Source organism: Eulemur rufifrons, chromosome 8 (genome assembly GCF_041146395.1).
Source record: "Eulemur rufifrons isolate Redbay chromosome 8, OSU_ERuf_1, whole genome shotgun sequence".
NCBI lineage: Eukaryota > Metazoa > Chordata > Mammalia > Primates > Lemuridae > Eulemur > Eulemur rufifrons.
In genome coordinates, this window is record NC_090990.1 from 33197247 (window position 1) to 33216031 (window position 18785).

General features: G+C 37.9%; 1 protein-coding gene across 1 annotated transcript in view; it reads right to left on the reverse strand.

Annotated features, from left to right (window-relative positions):
* Positions 1-18364, reverse strand: part of IPP (intracisternal A particle-promoted polypeptide) — a 42078-nt gene extending 23714 nt beyond the window's left edge. Inside the window, exons 1-5 of the mRNA XM_069479891.1 lie at positions 18308-18364; positions 15360-15701; positions 9135-9566; positions 1984-2139; positions 118-285 (exon numbers count right to left, since the gene is read on the reverse strand). Coding sequence (XP_069335992.1) covers positions 118-285; positions 1984-2139; positions 9135-9566; positions 15360-15651 — 1048 coding nt within the window. The 5' untranslated portion in view covers positions 15652-15701; positions 18308-18364. The remainder of the gene's footprint in view (positions 1-117; positions 286-1983; positions 2140-9134; positions 9567-15359; positions 15702-18307) is intronic.
* Between the last annotated feature and the right edge of the window lie 421 nt (positions 18365-18785).

Genomic DNA, 18785 nt, shown 5'->3' on the forward strand with positions numbered 1-18785 from the left:
CAATAGATATTTATTAAACCCCACTATATATATGTATACAACATAGCAATATATATAAGGCATTTAAGAATATAGCCAACTAGACTAATAAGGGAAATAAGACATTTTTATTATTACCTCCAATAGCGTACACCATCCCTCCCAGAACTGCTACTCCCAGCCCACATCGAGCCTGATGAAGTGAAGACACAGTGGTCCAGTACTGGCTAAAGGTGTCAAAACGTTCTACACAGCTGAGGGCTCTGCTATCACTCCAACGACCCCCCTGCAACCGAGTATATCCACCTAAACAAAAGAAAGGAAAGAAGAAGGAAATCTCTTACTGCTAGATTTGGAAATGGCAGTAACAAAAATAATCTAGCCCTCTACATCTAAACATTTAGTATAACTATTATATACTAAGAAATAAATGTTTTAGAGCTTGCAATATATATATATATATCATATAAAAATATATTATTCTTACATGTGCCAATTCCTGAAAGATTATGGCTTAAATGCAATGAGAAGGTTAACCTCAGTGTGTTACCACCTGGTCTTGGTCATAATAGAATGTTAGATAAAGAGCTGGGTGCAGTGGCTCATGCTTGTAATTCCAGCACTTTGGGAGGCCAAGGCAGGAGGACTGCTTGAGGCCAGGAGTTCAAGACCAGCCTAGGCAACACAGTGAGACCCTGTCTGCACAAAAAATAAGAAAAATTAGCTGAGTGTGGTGGCATACACCTGCAGTCCCACCTACTAGGGAGGCTAAGGCAGGAGGATCACTTGAGCCCAGGAGTTCAAGGCTGCAGTGAGCTATGATTATGCCACTATACTCCAGTGTGGGTGACAGAGCAAGACCATGTCTCAAAAGAAAATAATAATAAAAAAGAATGTTAGATAAAATATAAATTTAGGCACTGCTTATCTGTCTAGTTAGGAAAGTTTCATTATGACTTCCATTAGTATCTTTTTCAATTAAAAATAGTGTGTGGAAATCCTTATTTTGACTGTATATCCAATTAGCAAAAGAAAGTTAGCATGTACCCAAAAGCTGTATATTTAAATATTATACATATAATTACGTGTAAAATTATAAAGTATATCTTATGTAAAACTATATTATATATATGGATCTGGATAATCATTCACTCTAATTTTTTTTTTTTTTGAGACAGGGTCTTACTCTGTTGTCCAGGCTAGAGTGCCGTGGCGTCAGCCTAGTTTACAGCAACCTCAAACTCCTGGGCTCAACCAATCCTTCTGCCTTAGCCTCCCAAGTAGCTGGGACTACAGGCATGCGCCACCATGCCCAGCTAATTTTTTCTATATATTTTTAGTTGTCCAGATCATTTCTTTCTATTTTTTTAGTAGAGACAGGGTCTCACTCTTGCTCAAGCTGGTCTCAAACTCCTGAGCTTCCTGAGCTCAAACAATCCACCCGCCTCGGCCTCGCGGAGTGCTAGGATTACAGGCGTGAGCCACTGTGCCCGGCCACTCTATTTTAAATATTGATAAAGTTTAATGCTTTTTAAAATAAAAATGAAAAGAAGTTTTAATATATTCCTCTTATATTCGTATAGATCATTCTGTACAACTACACCTTGGAGATCATTGGTTCCTGTCATCTCTAATGACTATTTAAGACAATGTGAATAGTTCAAAAACTTGAGATTTATTTTCCTTATTTTTCAAAGAATTCAAATTTTTAACTTTTAAAGCAGTGTTTCTTTAGTCAGTTATTTGATGATAACTGTGTAATCAAAGAACCCAAAGATTTAGATCACAGCATAACACATGTCAAATGAGTGGCTATTTATTTTTAGATATGTTCACTGTTGATATATAAATGCAATTTATAAATCTGTAGCTTGTATGTAAAATTAAATATGCCTCTTTGACCCACCTGCATATTCTGACATGTAAAGTAATAACAACAAAATATTAAAAGGCTTTGGTCCTGAAAATAAAGGTAATTTCTATTACTTCTTTAAAGGCTCTCACCTACTGCATATAGGTACTTTCTTGCTTTCTTCCGAGGTCGAACTTTAGATGTTTGCAGAAAACTACAAAACTTGTTCTCTTTGGGAGATTTGCATACTTCACAGTACTCTTTCAAAAGTGTTTGCAATGCAACACGAAGATTAAAATCAGATACTCCTAAAGCAATGTTTAAAAAGACAATGTTTTAAACAACTTTTAAATAATACTGAAAAAACATATTTCTACAAAGATAAGACACATTTAACAATCAAGAAATAAAAACTCATCAACAAACAATGGTGTTTATTTCCTTTTTTTTTTGGAGACAGAGTGTCGCTTTGTTGCCCTGGCTAGAGTGAGTGCCGTGGCATCAGCCTAGCTCACAGCAACCTCAAACTTTTGGGCTTAAGCGATCCTCCTGCCTCAGCCTCCCGAGTAGCTGGGACTACAGGCATGCGCCACTATGCCCGGCTAATTTTTTCTATATATATTTTAGTTGGCCAGCTAATTTCTTTCTATTTTTAGTAGAGACGGGGTCTCGCTCTTGCTCAGGTTGGTCTCAAACTCCTGACCTTGAGCGATCCACCCGCCTCGGCCTCCCAGAGTGCTAGGATTACAGGCGTGAGCCACCGCGCCCGGCCAATGGTGTTTATTTCTTACAACACCAAATATTATTTTTCTCACTGCTACTAAAGAATATACTTTCCTTAAATCTAACGAAGATTTTTATTTATTTACCTTTTTTGAGACAGGCTCTTACTCTGTGGCCCAGGCTGGAGTACAGTGGTGAAATCATAGCTCACTGCAGCCTACAACTCCTGGGCTCAAGTGATCCTCCTGCCTCAGCCTCTCAAGTAGCTAGGACTACAGGCGCACACCACCATATCCAGCTAATTTTATATTTTTATTTTTTATAGAAACTTGGTCACACTATGTTGCCCAGGCTGGTCTTGAACTGTTGGCCTCAAGCAATCCTCCTGCCTCAGCCTCCCAAAGTTCTGTCTGGGATTACAGGTGTGAGCCATAGAGCCTGGTCCAAAGATTGTTTTTAAAAATATACTGCACAATATCCAATCTGAAAACATATGTATACGAATTTCTAAATAAAGATGGCAAAGTGAAACAAGATCAAAATTACCTAATAAGATTTAACCAAAAAGTGGATTGTGACTATACCAGAAAAATGGGGGAAGGAGAATGGAGGGAAAATGCACATGAGCTAAATCCTCATCTACAATACCAAGAAGTCAATAGAGAAGTCTAAGATTGAAAAATTAACAAATGGAGTAGAGGCAAATTATTTAGAAGTACAAGGTTAAATTCCCAAAGAAACAGCTAAAAGAGTTGAAAATAATTGCCTCCTGGGAGCACACTGAGGAGTAGAGCAGACATAGTAAGGAGGGTGGGGCAGAAATTATGACTTTTCTTTAATGAATTTTTAACACTATTTGATTTTCAAAATGATGCCAGTGGATATTTCTTAAAAATTAAAAATAGATGCCAAAAACTGTTATGAGAACATATAGCTCAACAGAAACATTAAAATGATAGCAAATTCAGGCCAGGCGCGGTGGCTCACACCTGTAATCCTAGCACTCTGGGAGGCCGAGGCAGGTGGATCGCTCAAGGTCAGGAGTTCAAGACCAGCCTGAACAAGAGCGAGACCCTGTCTCTACTAAAAATAGAAAGAAATTAGCTGGCCAACTAAAATATATATAGAAAAAATTAGCCAGGCATGGTGGTGCATGCCTGTAGTCCCAGCTACTCAGGAGGCTGAGGCAGTAGGATCGCTTAAGCTCAGGAGTTTGAGGTTGCTGTGAGCTAGGCTGATGCCATGGCACTCACTCTAGCCCGGGCAACAAAGCAAGATTCTGTCTCAAAAAAAAAAAAAAAAAAAACAATGATAGCAAATTTAACTCAAAAAATTACCTAACAAAATAAAAGAACTGAAATAGCCAAAAATTCTATGCTTACAACTTAGTAACAAAAAGGATATAAAATTATGTCATTAACTTTAAAAAATGATAGGCAAAGCAAGAAACAAAAAATTCTGGTGGAATGCAGACCATCTTCTAAAAGGATGTTGAGTGTGATGGAATAGCTTGTCCCTGCTCAAGAGCACTTAGCTGAGGAGGTAAATTGGGGATAAAAGTCAACTGTGTCCCATTTGTCAAGCTATCAGGCCTGGCTGTCCTGAAAGGGCGGTATTTTCTAATTCGCACAAAGTTACTATATATGCTAGTAAGAGCCTTTCTCCCAACCTTGTCCCTACATCCCTAGCCTTGTCTCTACATACCCGACAAGAAGCAATATTGAAGAAAGATGGTCAACTAACAAAATCTTAAAGATTTTTACCAATAATTAATAATTTGGAGACAGAATGAAGAGTGAAAAACAGAACTGAGCAAAGCTGAGGAACAAAACCATTAAAAGAAAGTCTTCATAGGACCATCAGTAACGGTAAAGAGGATCACCAGGGTTTGCCATCTAAAAGAACACAGTGCTAGCCAAAGTCCACATTAGTAGGATACATCTCTGGCTAGGTTAAGTAGGCCCAGATATAAGATCACTAACAGGATCTCAACAGAGAGACAGATCAGAATACAAGTTCCCAAGCAAGGATCTCAGCCCTAATAGATCTCTCTTCTTCCACCACCCTCATGCTTCAGGCTAGAAAGTGGCAAGAACATAACACATAGCCCTCAAAAACAAAGTAGTTATACTAAGGTAGAAAGAATATCAAGGAAATTACTTCTTATATTATCATAGCAGGGTTTGGGCAGAGTTGCTGTGTTCTTGATATCTCACAGGAAGATATTAAGAAATAGCATATATCTATCAAAGTGCATCCCAGGAAAAAGAAGATAAAGAGATTGAAGAACTCAGCCTGGAAGAAAACATCATCCACAAACAGAAAGACTCCCCATGAGTGCTTCACACAATAGAATTACTTAAGAATAGAAGTCCTATGAAATAAGAGCTCAAAGACAGATGAGATGCACTGCTAAGGAAACAAGGCGAGAACTGAAATGACAGTATTGCAGAGTTAATAAATTAGAAACAAGAAACACAATAGATATGATTGAAAATCAAATTAGTGATTTGGAAGAAAGGCTTCAGAAAATAATTTTGAATAGAGAGAAAAAATATCATAACATTAGAAGATGATAAATATGAAAGACAAAGAAGTTCCAATAAAGACTACCAAACAAAACAGAATTAAAAGTATTCAGAAATTTCATACAGGAGGATATCCCCAGAATGAAGAAAAAACTAAACTTTCAAAAGCAGAGGATAGGCTGGGTGTGGTGGCTCACACCTGTAATCCCAGCACTTTGGGAAGCTGAGGTGAGAGGATTACTTGAGAACAGGAGTTCGAGACCAGCCTGGGCAACATAGTGAGACCTTGTCTCTACAAACAATTTTAAAAATTACCTGGCCATGGTGGCACATGCCTGTAGTTCCAGCTACTTGGGAGGCTGAAATAGGAGGACAGCTTGAGCCCAGTTGTTCAAGGTTACAGTGAGCTATGATTGAGCCACTGAACTCCAGCATGGATGACAAAGTGAGAGACTGTCTCTAAAAAAAAAAAAAAAAAAGAAAGAAAGAAAGAAAGAAAAAAACCAACAATGAAAAGACCATGGCTAAAAAACTCGTAGAGAGCAGCATCAGATCTATTTAAATACAGAGCTAGGGGAATCATGATATATACATATATAAATAAAGGTTATAAACCTTGACAAAGGGGGTGAAAAGAAAAATAAAAATGCTAATTACCTCATTTTTCTTAGCAGAAAGTTAATACTGTTTAAAATTGAAACACAAATTAAACCTATGGGCCGGGCGCGGTGGCTCACGCCTGTAATCCTAGCACTCTGGGAGGCCGAGGTGGGCGGATCGTTTGAGCTCAGGAGTTCGAGACCAGCCTGAGCAAGAGCGAGACCCCATCTCTACTAAAAATAGAAAGAAATCATATGGACAGCTAAAAATATATATCGAAAAAATTAGCCGGGCATGGTGGTGCATGCCTGTAGTCCCAACTACTCGGGAGGCTGAGACAGGAGGATCCCTTGAGCTCAGGAGTTTGAGGTTGCTGTGAGCTAGGCTGACGCCACGGCACTCACTCTAGCCTGGGCAACAAAGTGAGACTCTGTCTCAAAAACAAAAACAAAAAAAAAAAAAAAACAAATTAAACCTATGATTCCATCTTTTAATGATTTTCATCTTTTGTCCTTAATTCTATAAGAACCTTTTAGAATGAATATATTTCTTGGGATGAAGAAACATTTCTCTGAAACTAGTTATTATTTCAGATTCTTCTTTTGTTAACTTTTAGTGAGGGCTAAGTAAATTTTTATGTTATAAATAGTATGTATACAATAATTCTTATTCTTACAAAAAAATGTTTTTCTATCTATCCAACAATCCATCCATCCATCATATGTCTTCCTATTTAGAATGATGTTTACTAAATATTAATTAAAACTGGTTATTTTTTGATGGCAGACTTTGGGTGATTTGTTGTTTTTATACTTCTGTATTATCTAAATTTTTTATAATGAGCATGGTCCATTTAAAAAAAAGTAATTTTCTAAAATGCAAAGGTAGATAATCATATATCTGATAATAGTAAATTGCCTGAATTATTCTAGTGGTAAGTACAAAAAAAAATACCAGGGGAAAAACATCTACACATTTCACCTAACATAATCTAAGCACTTCAATTAAGTATTTTGCTCCCCCTCTGAATTCTGTGATAGAGTTTCATTATTTTTCTATATAAACTGCCGATATTTTCTCCAATATGATCAATGAAGAAAAGTTTCAAAGTTGAAAAACATTAAGGTTGCCTTTTTAAAAATCCTGAATTTACTGCTCCCTGGGCTCCTTATAGTTTTTTCTGCCACTGAAATACCATTAGGTGATAACTATTCGGCATGCTTAAAAAACAGTGCAAGACTTGAATATTATAAAATAATTAAAAAAAAAAACTGTAGGAAAACATGTCCCAATTCTAGGGAACGTTGCCTTTCTCCTAGCAGAGGAACTTTCCTTTAGTGCTCTGTGTCTACAGCACTTGGAAAAGCCAACTCAACCATGAAAACATCTGCCTTACTCCTAAATTCTCACAATTCATGCAAATGTTGTCTGGATAATTTCTATCCTTTGTTTTAGCATTTAAACAGTCAATTCTCATTATTTGTAGATTCACTTTTTGTGAATACACCTACTTGCTAAAATGTATTTATAAATCCCAAATTAATACAGTAGTCCCCCCTTATTCGTGGTTTTACTTTCCGTGGTTTCAGTTATTCACAGTTAACTATGTTTCAAAAATATTAAATGGAAAAATCCAGAAATAATTTATAAGGTTTAAATTAGTTTTCAATAGTAGCCTAACACTATGTCATAATGCCCAGGTCATTCACCTCACTTCATACCACCACATGGGCATTTTATCATCTCATATCACAAGAAGAAGGGTAAGGACAGTATAATAAGATATTTTGAGAGAGAGAAAGACCACATTCACTTAACTTTTATTATAGTATATAGTTATAATTGTTCTATTTTATTATGTAGTTATTGTTCATCTCTTACAGTGCCTAATTTATAAGTTAAACTTTATCTTAGGTATGTATGTATAGGAAAAAAACATAGTGTATAGAAGGTTTGGTACTACCCACAGTTTCAGGCATCCACTGAGGGTCTTGGAATGCATCCCCCATGGACAAGGGGGGATTACTCTACTTGGGGTGCTTTTGTAGTCATTCACAGACATGTGCAGAATGGCCAAAAATTTAAATCACCTTACATGTACTTTCTGGGTGAGGCTGAACAAGGCTTTATTCTGTCTTCCTTTCAGCTCATGCTATAAACAAGTATCCTTTTTCACAGTCTATTTAGTGCCATGTTTTTTTGCATTTTTGTGCTTTTTGTTGGTGATTTTGCTGTTTAAAACGGCTCCCAACCATAGTGCTCAAGTGCTATCTAGTGTTCCTAAGTGTAAGAAAGCTATGAAATGCCTTACAGAGAAAATACCTGTGTCAGATAAAGTTTCACTCAGGGATGAGTTATAAGCACTGTTGGCTATGAGTTCAATGTTAATGAATCAACAATATATATTAAATAAGGTGTTTTCAGACAGAAGCCTACATAAAACAAGGCTATGTATTGACTGCATGACAAAAATGTTGTGACCAGAGACTTGCAGGAACCTAAACCTGCATTTCCCCTAGGAGCAATGACTCGATATTTGCTAATTCAATGTTCACGGCAACTGTATAGAACATAATTACTGCAAATAACAATCAACTGTAAATCAACAGAAAAACCTACAAAATTTCATTAACACTGGTAAGAGTGGAGACTAATTTATTCACAGAATTATACCTTTAATGCTTAATAGTGTATTTAATTTTTAATAAAATCATTTGTAATTCAGTTACAACCTAATGTTTTCAGCACATGGAAAGACTAAAAGCTTCAAATCTTGAAACCAGGTCTAAAATAGTTTTTAGAAATAAATTTAAATATTATCATTTTTCTAATATAAAGATAAAAACTGTTTTGTACTATGGTGAAAATATTTTCAAAAAGAAGTTCAGAAGCTAAAGATGATTCAAAGGCACTCAGAAGCTATGACAGTATATCAATACCAAATTCATTTCATAATGAGAGGACTTACAGAATTTATTGAGTTTTGGTTTTCTTTTTAGTGTATGCATTTCCCTCAAATGTTAGTTTTTGTTTTGTTTTGTTTTGTTTTTGCTCATCCTTCAGAAGCAATTTTTTTTCTTTTTTTTTTTTTATTTCAAATGTTAGGTTTTGCTGAATTTTTCTGAGTGGCAAGGGGAAATCTTAAACTGAAATAATTAGTTATGCCAACAGCAGTGGTTATGTTAGCTCTGTCAATAATCTTATCTATAAAACTAATCTCCTTTAGTAATTAATCTCAAAACATGTACATAAGAATTTGATGAAAAAATGGGTAGAAATATCCAAATACTATTGCCCACCCACAAAACACAAACATTGGATCTTACATTTAGTAATCATTCAATAAATGTCTGTTATTGAATCAAAAAATGAAAACGCTGTACCACATTTCACACAGAGAAAAAGCCACTGGATAATTAATCAACTAATTTGATATACAGCAAAAAAGTTACCTTCTATATACTTTAAAAGCCTCTGAGGAGGTAATAAGGGGAATCGAATTGGGTCTAGCACTTCTACCACATGTTTTCTTCTCTTTCCCAGATCTTTCAGAATCCATTGCATTGCAGCCAAGAAGACCTGGTATTCATCCTCAATGCTAAGCTCTTCACTTCGCAAAATTTTGATCAGCTGATCTTTTGTAAGTGCCAGGAACTCTTCCCCACAATGAACCTCCAAAAAATGGACATGAATGTAGTTTTCTGTGAATTCCAAAAGATCATGGCAGGCAATTTGCTCAGAGAACTGAAAGATCCCAATGCAGTTCAGTGGATCAATCTGGCCTTTCAGAAATTCACAGCAAAGATTAACAACTTCAGTCAACTGTAGCATGTCTGCTGCAACAATCAACTCCTGGACATTATTCACACCTATGTTCACTACACCTAGGGAAGTAGGGAGACAAAATAGCCAATAAAATAAAAACAAACATTGATTTACCATATTCAAAATGTATTACACTTGATTTCACCGATAGCTTAATGTTCACAGAGTAGATAGATGCTAAGTAAAAAAGGCAACAAAGGATTTGTGGAAAGGGCACAAAATTTAAATAATGATACCTAACATTCATGAAACACAAAGAACCAGATGCAGTGTTAACTGCTTTATTTATTTATTTTAGAGACAAGTTCTTTCTCTCTCTGTCACCTAGGCTGGAGTACAGTGGCACAATCATAGCTCACTGTAACTTCAAACTCTTGTGCTCAAGTGATCCTCCCACCTCAGCTTCCCAAGTAGCTGGAATTACAGGCACATGCCACCACACCTGGCTAATTTTTAAATTTATTTTTTATTCTATTATTTTTTTAGAGATGGAATCTTGCTATGACGTCTAGGCTGGCCTCAAACTCCAGGCCTCAAGTGATCTTCCTGCCTTGGCCTCCTAAAGTACTGGGATTACAAGTGTGAGCCACCACGCCCAGACTAATTAATGTATGCACTCATTTAATCCTCATTACAATCCCATATAGTAGGCACTATTATTTTTTTATTTTGTTATTAAGGAAACAGAATCAGAAAATTTTAGTAACTTGTCCCCAAGTCACATGGTTAAGTGAGTTACAAGGTAGGAGTTGACATCAAAGTCCATGGTTTTCATATAAGGTCATATACATGTAACAAACATTTATTGAGGCACTGGGGAGAATAAAACAGGGTCCCTATTTTCAATTATAATAAAGTACAATACAATGTTAGTTTTTAATAATATTAGGAATAACCAATAATCTATGATTCTTATGAGAATCATATGAGAAAGTTAAACTATATATACTGCTCTCTTTCCCAAGGGCTTCACTTTCATAATTTACATAATGACTTTGGGAGGACATCAACTAGCCAGTAATATTTAAGAGGAAGAAAAAAAAACACTGTAATTCTCATACCTAATAAGGATAAACTCTCCATCCAATCCTATATTTTTTTTTTTTTTGAGACAGAGTCTCACTCTGTTGCCCAGGCTAGAGTGAGTGCCGTGGCGTCAGCCTAGCTCACAGCAACCTCAAACTCCTGAGCTCAAGCGATCCTCCTGTCTCAGCCTCCCGAGTAGCTGGGATTACAGGCATGCACCACCACGCCCGGCTAATTTTTTCTATATATATTTTTAGCTGTCCATATAATTTCTTTCTATTTTTAGTAGAGATGGGGTCTCGCTCTTGCTCAGGCTGGTCTCGAACTCCTGAGCTCAAACGATCCGCCCACCTCGGCCTCCCAGAGTGCTAGGATTACAGGCGTGAGCCACCACGCCCGGCCTCCAATCCTATATTAATACTTTCCCTTTACATTATCCTTTTCATAACATTTGTTCCACTAAAGTGTTAATATTTGTCTAAAGTTTGTACTAAGATTAGATTTACAAAATCTATTAGGGCAAGGATTGCCTCCTCTGTATTTCCAATGCCTAGCACATGCTAGATGCTTAAAAATTTTTTTTTAAATGAATGAATGCCCAAAGAGATTATGGTGAGAGGAAGAATATTACTCACTGAATGCAAATGGGGGGGTTTCCAAAAGTATAAGAAATGGAATCCAGCAAGGGGGTAAATGACAATAGCTGCAGAGAAAACTGAGATAAGACTTACTTGAATGAAATGGGAATATACCACAAATTTGAACATCATGGGTTGTGAGGTAAGGGGGCTGAATGACTGCTATTGGATAATGCCAAGAGTTACTTGAGAATAATTTTTAAAATGTCCTACCACTTAATATGGCTTTATAGTTTACAAAGCACTTTCACATTTGCTAAAATTTATCTCATTTAACCTTTACATGAATTATAAAGTGCTTCTATCAACACTTGATAAACAAGGAAAATAAGGTTCTCACAAGTTCATTTCTAATTTATAAGTACCTAATCTGCATTAACTAGGAAGCTCTGTGAGGGCAGAGACCATCTCTGTCTTGTTTACTGCTGTATCCCCGGTAACTAGCTCAAAAAAGTATTCAATAGATATTTGTTGAAAGAATGAATGAATGATTGACTAAAGTTAAATGAAATGCTTAGTATCACACAGCTAATCAGTGGTAGAGCTAGATCTCAAACTCAGGTCATATAATTCCAAGGGAAGTGCATAAAAAAATCTAAGGTGACATGCAATGGTACATGTCTATAGTTCCAGCTACTTGGGAGGCTGAGGAAGGAGGATTATTTGTGGCTGCAGTGTGCTATAATTATGCCTGTGAATAGCTATTGTACTCCAGCCTGGGTGACATAGTGAGACCCTGTTTCTAAAAAAAGAAAAAGAAAAGAAATACACATTAAGACACATTAGAACACATTGTATATACATGTATCAAAATATCACATGTACCCCCCAAATATGTACAACTATATCAATTTTTTAAAAGTCAAAAAAGACACATTGGAATTGTGAATGATTAATAAAGAATGTTGGCTGGGGCCAGGCGTGGTGGCTCACTTCTGTAACCCTAGCACTCTGGGAGGCCTAGGCGGCAGGATAGCTTGAGGTCAGGAGTTTGAGACCAGCTTCAGCAAGAGTGAGACCCCATCTCTACTAAAAATAAAAAGAAATTAGCCGGGCAACTAAAAATAGAAAAACTTAGCCAGGCATTGTGGCACACGTCTGTAGTCCCAGCTACTCAGGAGGCTGAGGCAGAAGGATCACTTGAGCCCAGGAGTTTGAGGTTGCTGTGAGCTAGGCTGACGCCACAGCACTCTAGCCTGGGCAACAGAGTGAAACTCTGTCTCAAAAAAAAAAAAAGAATGCATTGGCTGGACGTGGTGGCTCACACCTGTAATCCTAGCACTCTGGGAGTCTGAGGCAAGATTGCTTGAGCTCAGGAGTTCGAGACCAAACTGAGCAAGAGCGACATCCTACAAAAAAAAGGAAAATTAGCTGGACGTTGCAGTGCGCGCCTGTAGTCCCAGCTACTTGGGAGGCAGAGGCAGGAGGATTGCTTGAGCCCAGCAGTTTGAAGTTGCAGTGAGCTATGATGACACCTCTGCACTCTAGCTAGGGCAACAGAGTAAGACTCTCAAATAAATAAATAAATAAATAATGAATGTATTAATTGTAATCATTAATGAGAATGGTTAATAAAGAATGACAAATCCAAAGAGAAGAGAAATAGAATAACAGGTTTTTCTGCTCCACATCATGAAAAAGGATTTGAAACAAGAATTGTTTGTGAGGAGAAAAAAAAAAAAAAAGGAAAGGTCATTACAATGAAAATGAAGGAACATGTATTTTGAGAACTAATTTTGTCAAAGTCTATAAATTTCCCTGTCCAATAAATACCCAGTCTTCATTCTCCTCCCATCCTTACTAACAGACCTTAATTTTGTCATAAGTGGCAACTGTGTTTTGCTGAAAATTACATTTCCTAGTCTCCCTTGCAAGTAAGCGTGAACTTTTGACTGAGTGTGGCCAGCAAGATATGGGTAGCAGTTGTTTCTGGTAGGGCTACCAGAAAAGCTTTAAAAAAGGACAAACTTGAATGGTAGGCCCTTTTGCCTTTCTTCCTACCTCCTTCCACTGGCTGGCGTTCGGTGATCATGAGATTAGAAGCTGTAAGCTATAGATGGTGGAGAAAAATATTGGGACACTAATGACATTATGAACCCACCAAATAAGCCTTGGAATATCTATTTTGGATTCATTTTGGTGGAAAAATAAAGTCTTATCTTATTAAGCCAGTTTATATTTATTTCTAGCAGCCAAATGCGAATGATACCAATTTTGCCTTAAATGTCAGTCCTCTACAATGTTATTTCCCCCAGATATGCTCAGTAGCTTTTATGTCTCTGGGTTTTACCACTGGTTTTTTTTGTTTGTTTGTTTGTTTTTTTGAGACAGAGTCTAGTTCAGTCATTGTATGTAGCTCACCGTAACCTCAAACTCCTGGGCGCAAGTGATCCTCTTGCCTCAGCCTTTCAAGTAGCTGGGACTACAGACGTGAGCTACCCTGCTCAGCTAATTTTTCTATTTTTCGTAGAGACAGGGTCTCGCTCTTGCTCAGGCCGGTCTTGAACTCCTGAGCTCAAGCAATCCTGCTCCCTAGGCCTCCAGAGTGCTAGGATTATAGGCTCAAGCCACCCATGCCTGGTTGTTTTACCACCTTTTATTTTTTTGATAGAAGTGCTCATCATTGGCAATATGGTGATGATGCCATGAACATTCTCTTTGACTATATAACTCTTGTTGCTATTGTCAGACAACAGAAGCAGAATAAACAACTTGTGGCATTTCCTCTGTTTTTATATAGCTCAACTAATTCCATTGATTAACTTGTGTTAATTTATATTTTTCAAATAAAAAAGTGGGGTGTATTTATGAAGTAGTTTCATCAGCTCACACAAATCATTGGGAACAATGAGGTGAAGAATCTCTCAATGTTAATTTGTACATAAGCTAATAGACAAAGCTATACTACTTTTAGTAGATAAAAGATAATCATGGTCACAGTCCCCAAATTAAGGTTACCATTATTTTCTGAAATTTTCCAAAAAGAAATATGAAATAACACAGAGAAAAGAAATAGCCTTTTGTAATTTTCCAGGTTTAAATATCATACATTTAAAAAAATACTTAATTGGGCCACCTAATTATCTCCCACCAAGCAGTCCCTTAACGAGAGCACAGTATAGTTTCAAAACTAGACTGAATAAACATAGTCTATGTTTTCAATTTTTTTTCTCAGACTAATACATATTCACTGTGGGGAAAAAACTTTGAGACAGAAAAGTATAAAAATGAAATGAAAATCACACATTTTTCCACATCCAGACATATATCATATTAACTAGTGTATTTCTTTCAAATCTTTTTTCTGTATTTGTTGCATATCATATAAGACAATGCATAGTTTTTGTGTACATTTGCTAATATCATTAAAACTCTTCAAAAACATTATTAAAATAGAAGTTTTGACTAAAATAATACATGCTGTTAAACATTTGGAGGGGAAACAGAGAAAAAGGGAAAAATAAGAATCTTCCATATTCTATCACCTACAGATAAACACTATGAACATTACATTCTCATCTCTCTCTCTCTCTTTTTTTTTTCTCTTTTTAGAGACAGAGTCTTGCTCTGTTACCCAGACTGGAGCGCAGTGGCTATTCATAGACACAATCAAGCTCCCTGCATTCTCAAACTCCTGTGTCAAGTGATCCTCCCACCTTGGCCTCTCAAAGTACTGGGATTACAGGCATGAGTCACTGCACCTGGTCCTCATCTCTTTCTCATAAACAAATAGACACAAAGGTTTGGAGTTTGTTTTTTTTTTTAAATTGGGGTTGTATTTATACCCTTTTTTTCATTTAATATGTTATAAACATTCTTCCACGATAGTATATATTTTTAAATCATTTGTGAGATCTAAGAAATATTCCATTTTATATATATACACATGTAATATAATTTATATAAGCATATAACCTACAGAGAGGCAATAAGATTGTATCCAATTATATACTATTATAAATAATGTTACGATAAAATCCTAGTTCATAAATATTTGATTGCATCACTAATAAATTCCTTCAGATTCCTAGAAAAGGAGTCCGGGGTCAAAAGATATAAATTTTTCAGTCTTATAATACCATGTTGCTAAATTACTTTCTAGATAAATTAGATCAATTTATGTTCCCCCAGTAGTGCATGAGTGATTGCATCACTCTTCACTTAAAGCAACAGGCTCACATAACATACCTGTGTAAATGAAATCTAGAAGTATCTGAAAGATTCCAGGTTCAATTCCTAGAATCTGTACAACATCTTTTGAGGACTCTTTCATTCCTCCAGTGAACAAAGCTGCAAAGTAAGGACTACTGGCAGCCAAAACCAGCCGATGAACTTTAAAAGTTTCCTTCCCAACTTGCAGCTGCACATCACAAAAATGCTGTCCATTTCTCATTTTATTGATCTGGGCCAAGATGAGTTGGGCATGTTTATCTGATGAAAAAGGACTATCACAAGCCTTCGGACAGCCCTCATTGGCCATGATGATGATAGATCAATTAAAAGGACTGTTGCACATAATCTACTTCTACCCTGAAAAACAAAATAAAAGGTCAAGGAACATATTTTTGTATTTAATGTGTCTTCCATTCACATACATAACAAACAGTCCCTATACTTACAATCTATTATACTTAGGGACATAAAACACACATAAAACAAAAAAGTACTAAACTGTGTGATACTGTCTCTAATATGGTTTCAGAGAAGGAAATAAGTAGTGGGGGCTAAAATAATTGAAGGATGCTTCACAGAAGAAATGGGACCTGAAATGGATAATGAAAGATAAAGTATTAAGCTATGCAGAGAGGTCATAAGTCCTTCTCTGTGGAGTAAAGAAAATAAGGCACAAAGGCAGAAAGTTTTTGTACACCGCAGCAAGGAAGCACATATAACAGCCAAAACGAACTTTCAAAAAGCAATTGTGATCAGTCTGTCTACTTAAAATCCTTCAATTTGTACACTTCCCTTAGCACACAAAGCCCTTTTATGTCTTATAATTCAAGACTCTGTTCAAATACAATTTCTTGCAGGAACCCTTCCCGGTTCCTCTCACCTTTGGGTTTGTTGCTCACCCTAAGCTTACCCATTTTACATCTCATATTATACTCTACCTTTTCATATACCCTATCACCCTACTCCCAGCATACACAACATTTGCACACACACACAAACACACACACAGACACACACAGAGAGAAACCTCCTTGAAAGACAGTACCTTAAGGGCAGAGACTATCTTTCATAGCTATAGCACCAGTATCTAACATGTGTTAGGTTTTCAAATGCTTGTGAAATTCGTATAATGAGAAATAACAATAATAGCTTAGGTTTTTTTTTTTGTTAGCTTTTCCACATATTATGTCAATTGTAATTCTCATAATAAGAGGTGAGAAGAAAATATAATCTTATCTAAAAGGACAGAGAAGGAAACTGAAGCTCAAAGTTTCCCCAAGGATACAGTGATAGTGTGACAGTTTCAGTATCTGAATCCAGGCCTTCTTCCTCTAAATCCAGGACTTTTTCCACGATATCACATTGCATCAGAATCAATAGATCAGGTTAGAGAGAAAGGGCCTTAAAACCTAAGCACTGAAATTTGCACCTGAGCCTTAATGGGTTCATCAAGAGTAAACATGACAATAGCCATATTTCAGAACTGTTATTTGGTTCTTCAGGGGGATAAGTTACGAGGGAACAAAGTCCCATTAAACAGCCTTACAGGTTCAGCAATGTAAATCTAAGTTACCTTTTAAATAAAGAAACCATGAGATCCTCTAACATAAGAAATATGGAGATAAAGCACAGGGGAAATCTAAGATGATTAAGGTTTTGTAACTTAGGCATCAGGAAGAATTGCTAATAAGACTGATAGAAATGGTGTGGGATGATGTTAGAAAAATGATTACGTTCATAGCATTCAGTCAAACTTATCAAAGTCAAAATAACTAGGCTGATCATGACTGTCTAGGAATTAGCTTATTGAGAAATTTGATTGAGAGGTTCTAAGGTAGCTGCTAAATTTTCACATCGCCATGTAAAGAATGTCAACATATTACATTTAACTGGCATATAAAAGCAGTGTTTAAGGTGATGAATATGCTAATTACCCTGATTTGATCCTTACATATTGTATACATGTATCAAAATATTACATTGCACTCTATAAATATGTACAATTATTATGTGTTAGTTAAAATAATACAAAAGAGGAAAAAGCAAACAATGTATTTGTCCCTACGTAGAAATATGACCTGCAGATATTATTAAACCTGATGTGGCTGTCAGGCTTTCTTTTTCTGTTTTAGATTTCTCCCTGTCTGCAGATTTTGGACCCCAGTGGTTTAATTACAAGGTACCTTTTCTGTCCCTACTTCAAGGCATCAAGCACAGCCACTGCTCCTGCTACAAGAAAGGGTTCACTGAATTATCTACTCTCGTAGCAAACAGCACGTTTCTCAGTATCTGTGAGGCTACCCCACTGCCAGTGAAGCACGAACATCATTCCAAAAGGCGGCATGTGGAGTGACAGTATTTCCAAAGAGAAAGAGCACAATTCTGGGACATTGCATAGGGATGTAAGGGACGTGCCTCGAGGGCCCCAAACTTGAAAAGCAGATCATTAGGGAACAGTGGAGATGTCCAGAGAAACTAAGGAGGACCTAAGTTTGGTGGCCCTGAATTCACTGCCGAGAGCATCTGTAAATTGCATCAGCAAAGGGTGTCAGAAAGAATCCCAGGACCAGAGTCAAAAAATCCAAGGCTCTTTGTACTTGAGTTGGGGGCCGGACCTAGAGCGCTACCCCTATCCTGCTGCGACACCAAAAGTGGATAATCATTCTGGTGCAACCCAAAGGGCAGGATCTCAGACAACCGAAGGCATAGCAGAGGGGCTGGGGGCACGGCCTCCGGATATCCCCTCCGGGGGCCGGGAGGGGACGGGCCAGAGCGATCCACACCACACGAGGAGGGAGACAACACTTCGACTGTCAGAGGAACGCCTGAGGCGGCAGAAGAGGCGAGGGAAAAACCAGTTTCAGAGGCTCCTCTTACTCTCGTCCTCAGGGGTCCTGAGAGCCGGAGAGAGCAGAAGTTCCCAACCCCGTCATGGACGCACCCGGGACGCAGGCCCTCCTTACCCGCCGCTTCCCCTTCCCTCCGGCGCGCGCTCAGGCTCTGCGCGCGCAGCCGCGCCCGACACAGGCCGGAGAGGGCGGGGGGAACCCGGCCAGGGTGACGGGATGACGAGACACGGATGACGGGGCGGGGCGGTCCCTCGAGGACTGGAAGCGAAGCCGGGCCTGGCGAAAGGTACCTCTGGCGCGCAGCCGGCTCTGGCCTCTTACTGCGCGTGCGCGAGGTTCTTCCGCTCGCGGGACGCGGCAGCTCTCGGAGCCGGTTGCTGTGGCCCAGGTCTTGTGCTTGCTTCTGGGGGACAGCCGGGCCGCAAGCCTGCTCTCCCGCTTGCTGTGGGTGGCGGGCTCGGCCTCCGCGTTCCGCCTGCACCCACGGTTCTTCTGGTGTCCCAGGAAGGCCGCGGACCTCGGTATTAGGGAGAGACAGAGCTGGCTAACCCCTGGCGTGGTGCTTTTCTACCATTCTCTCAGGTTATTTTCC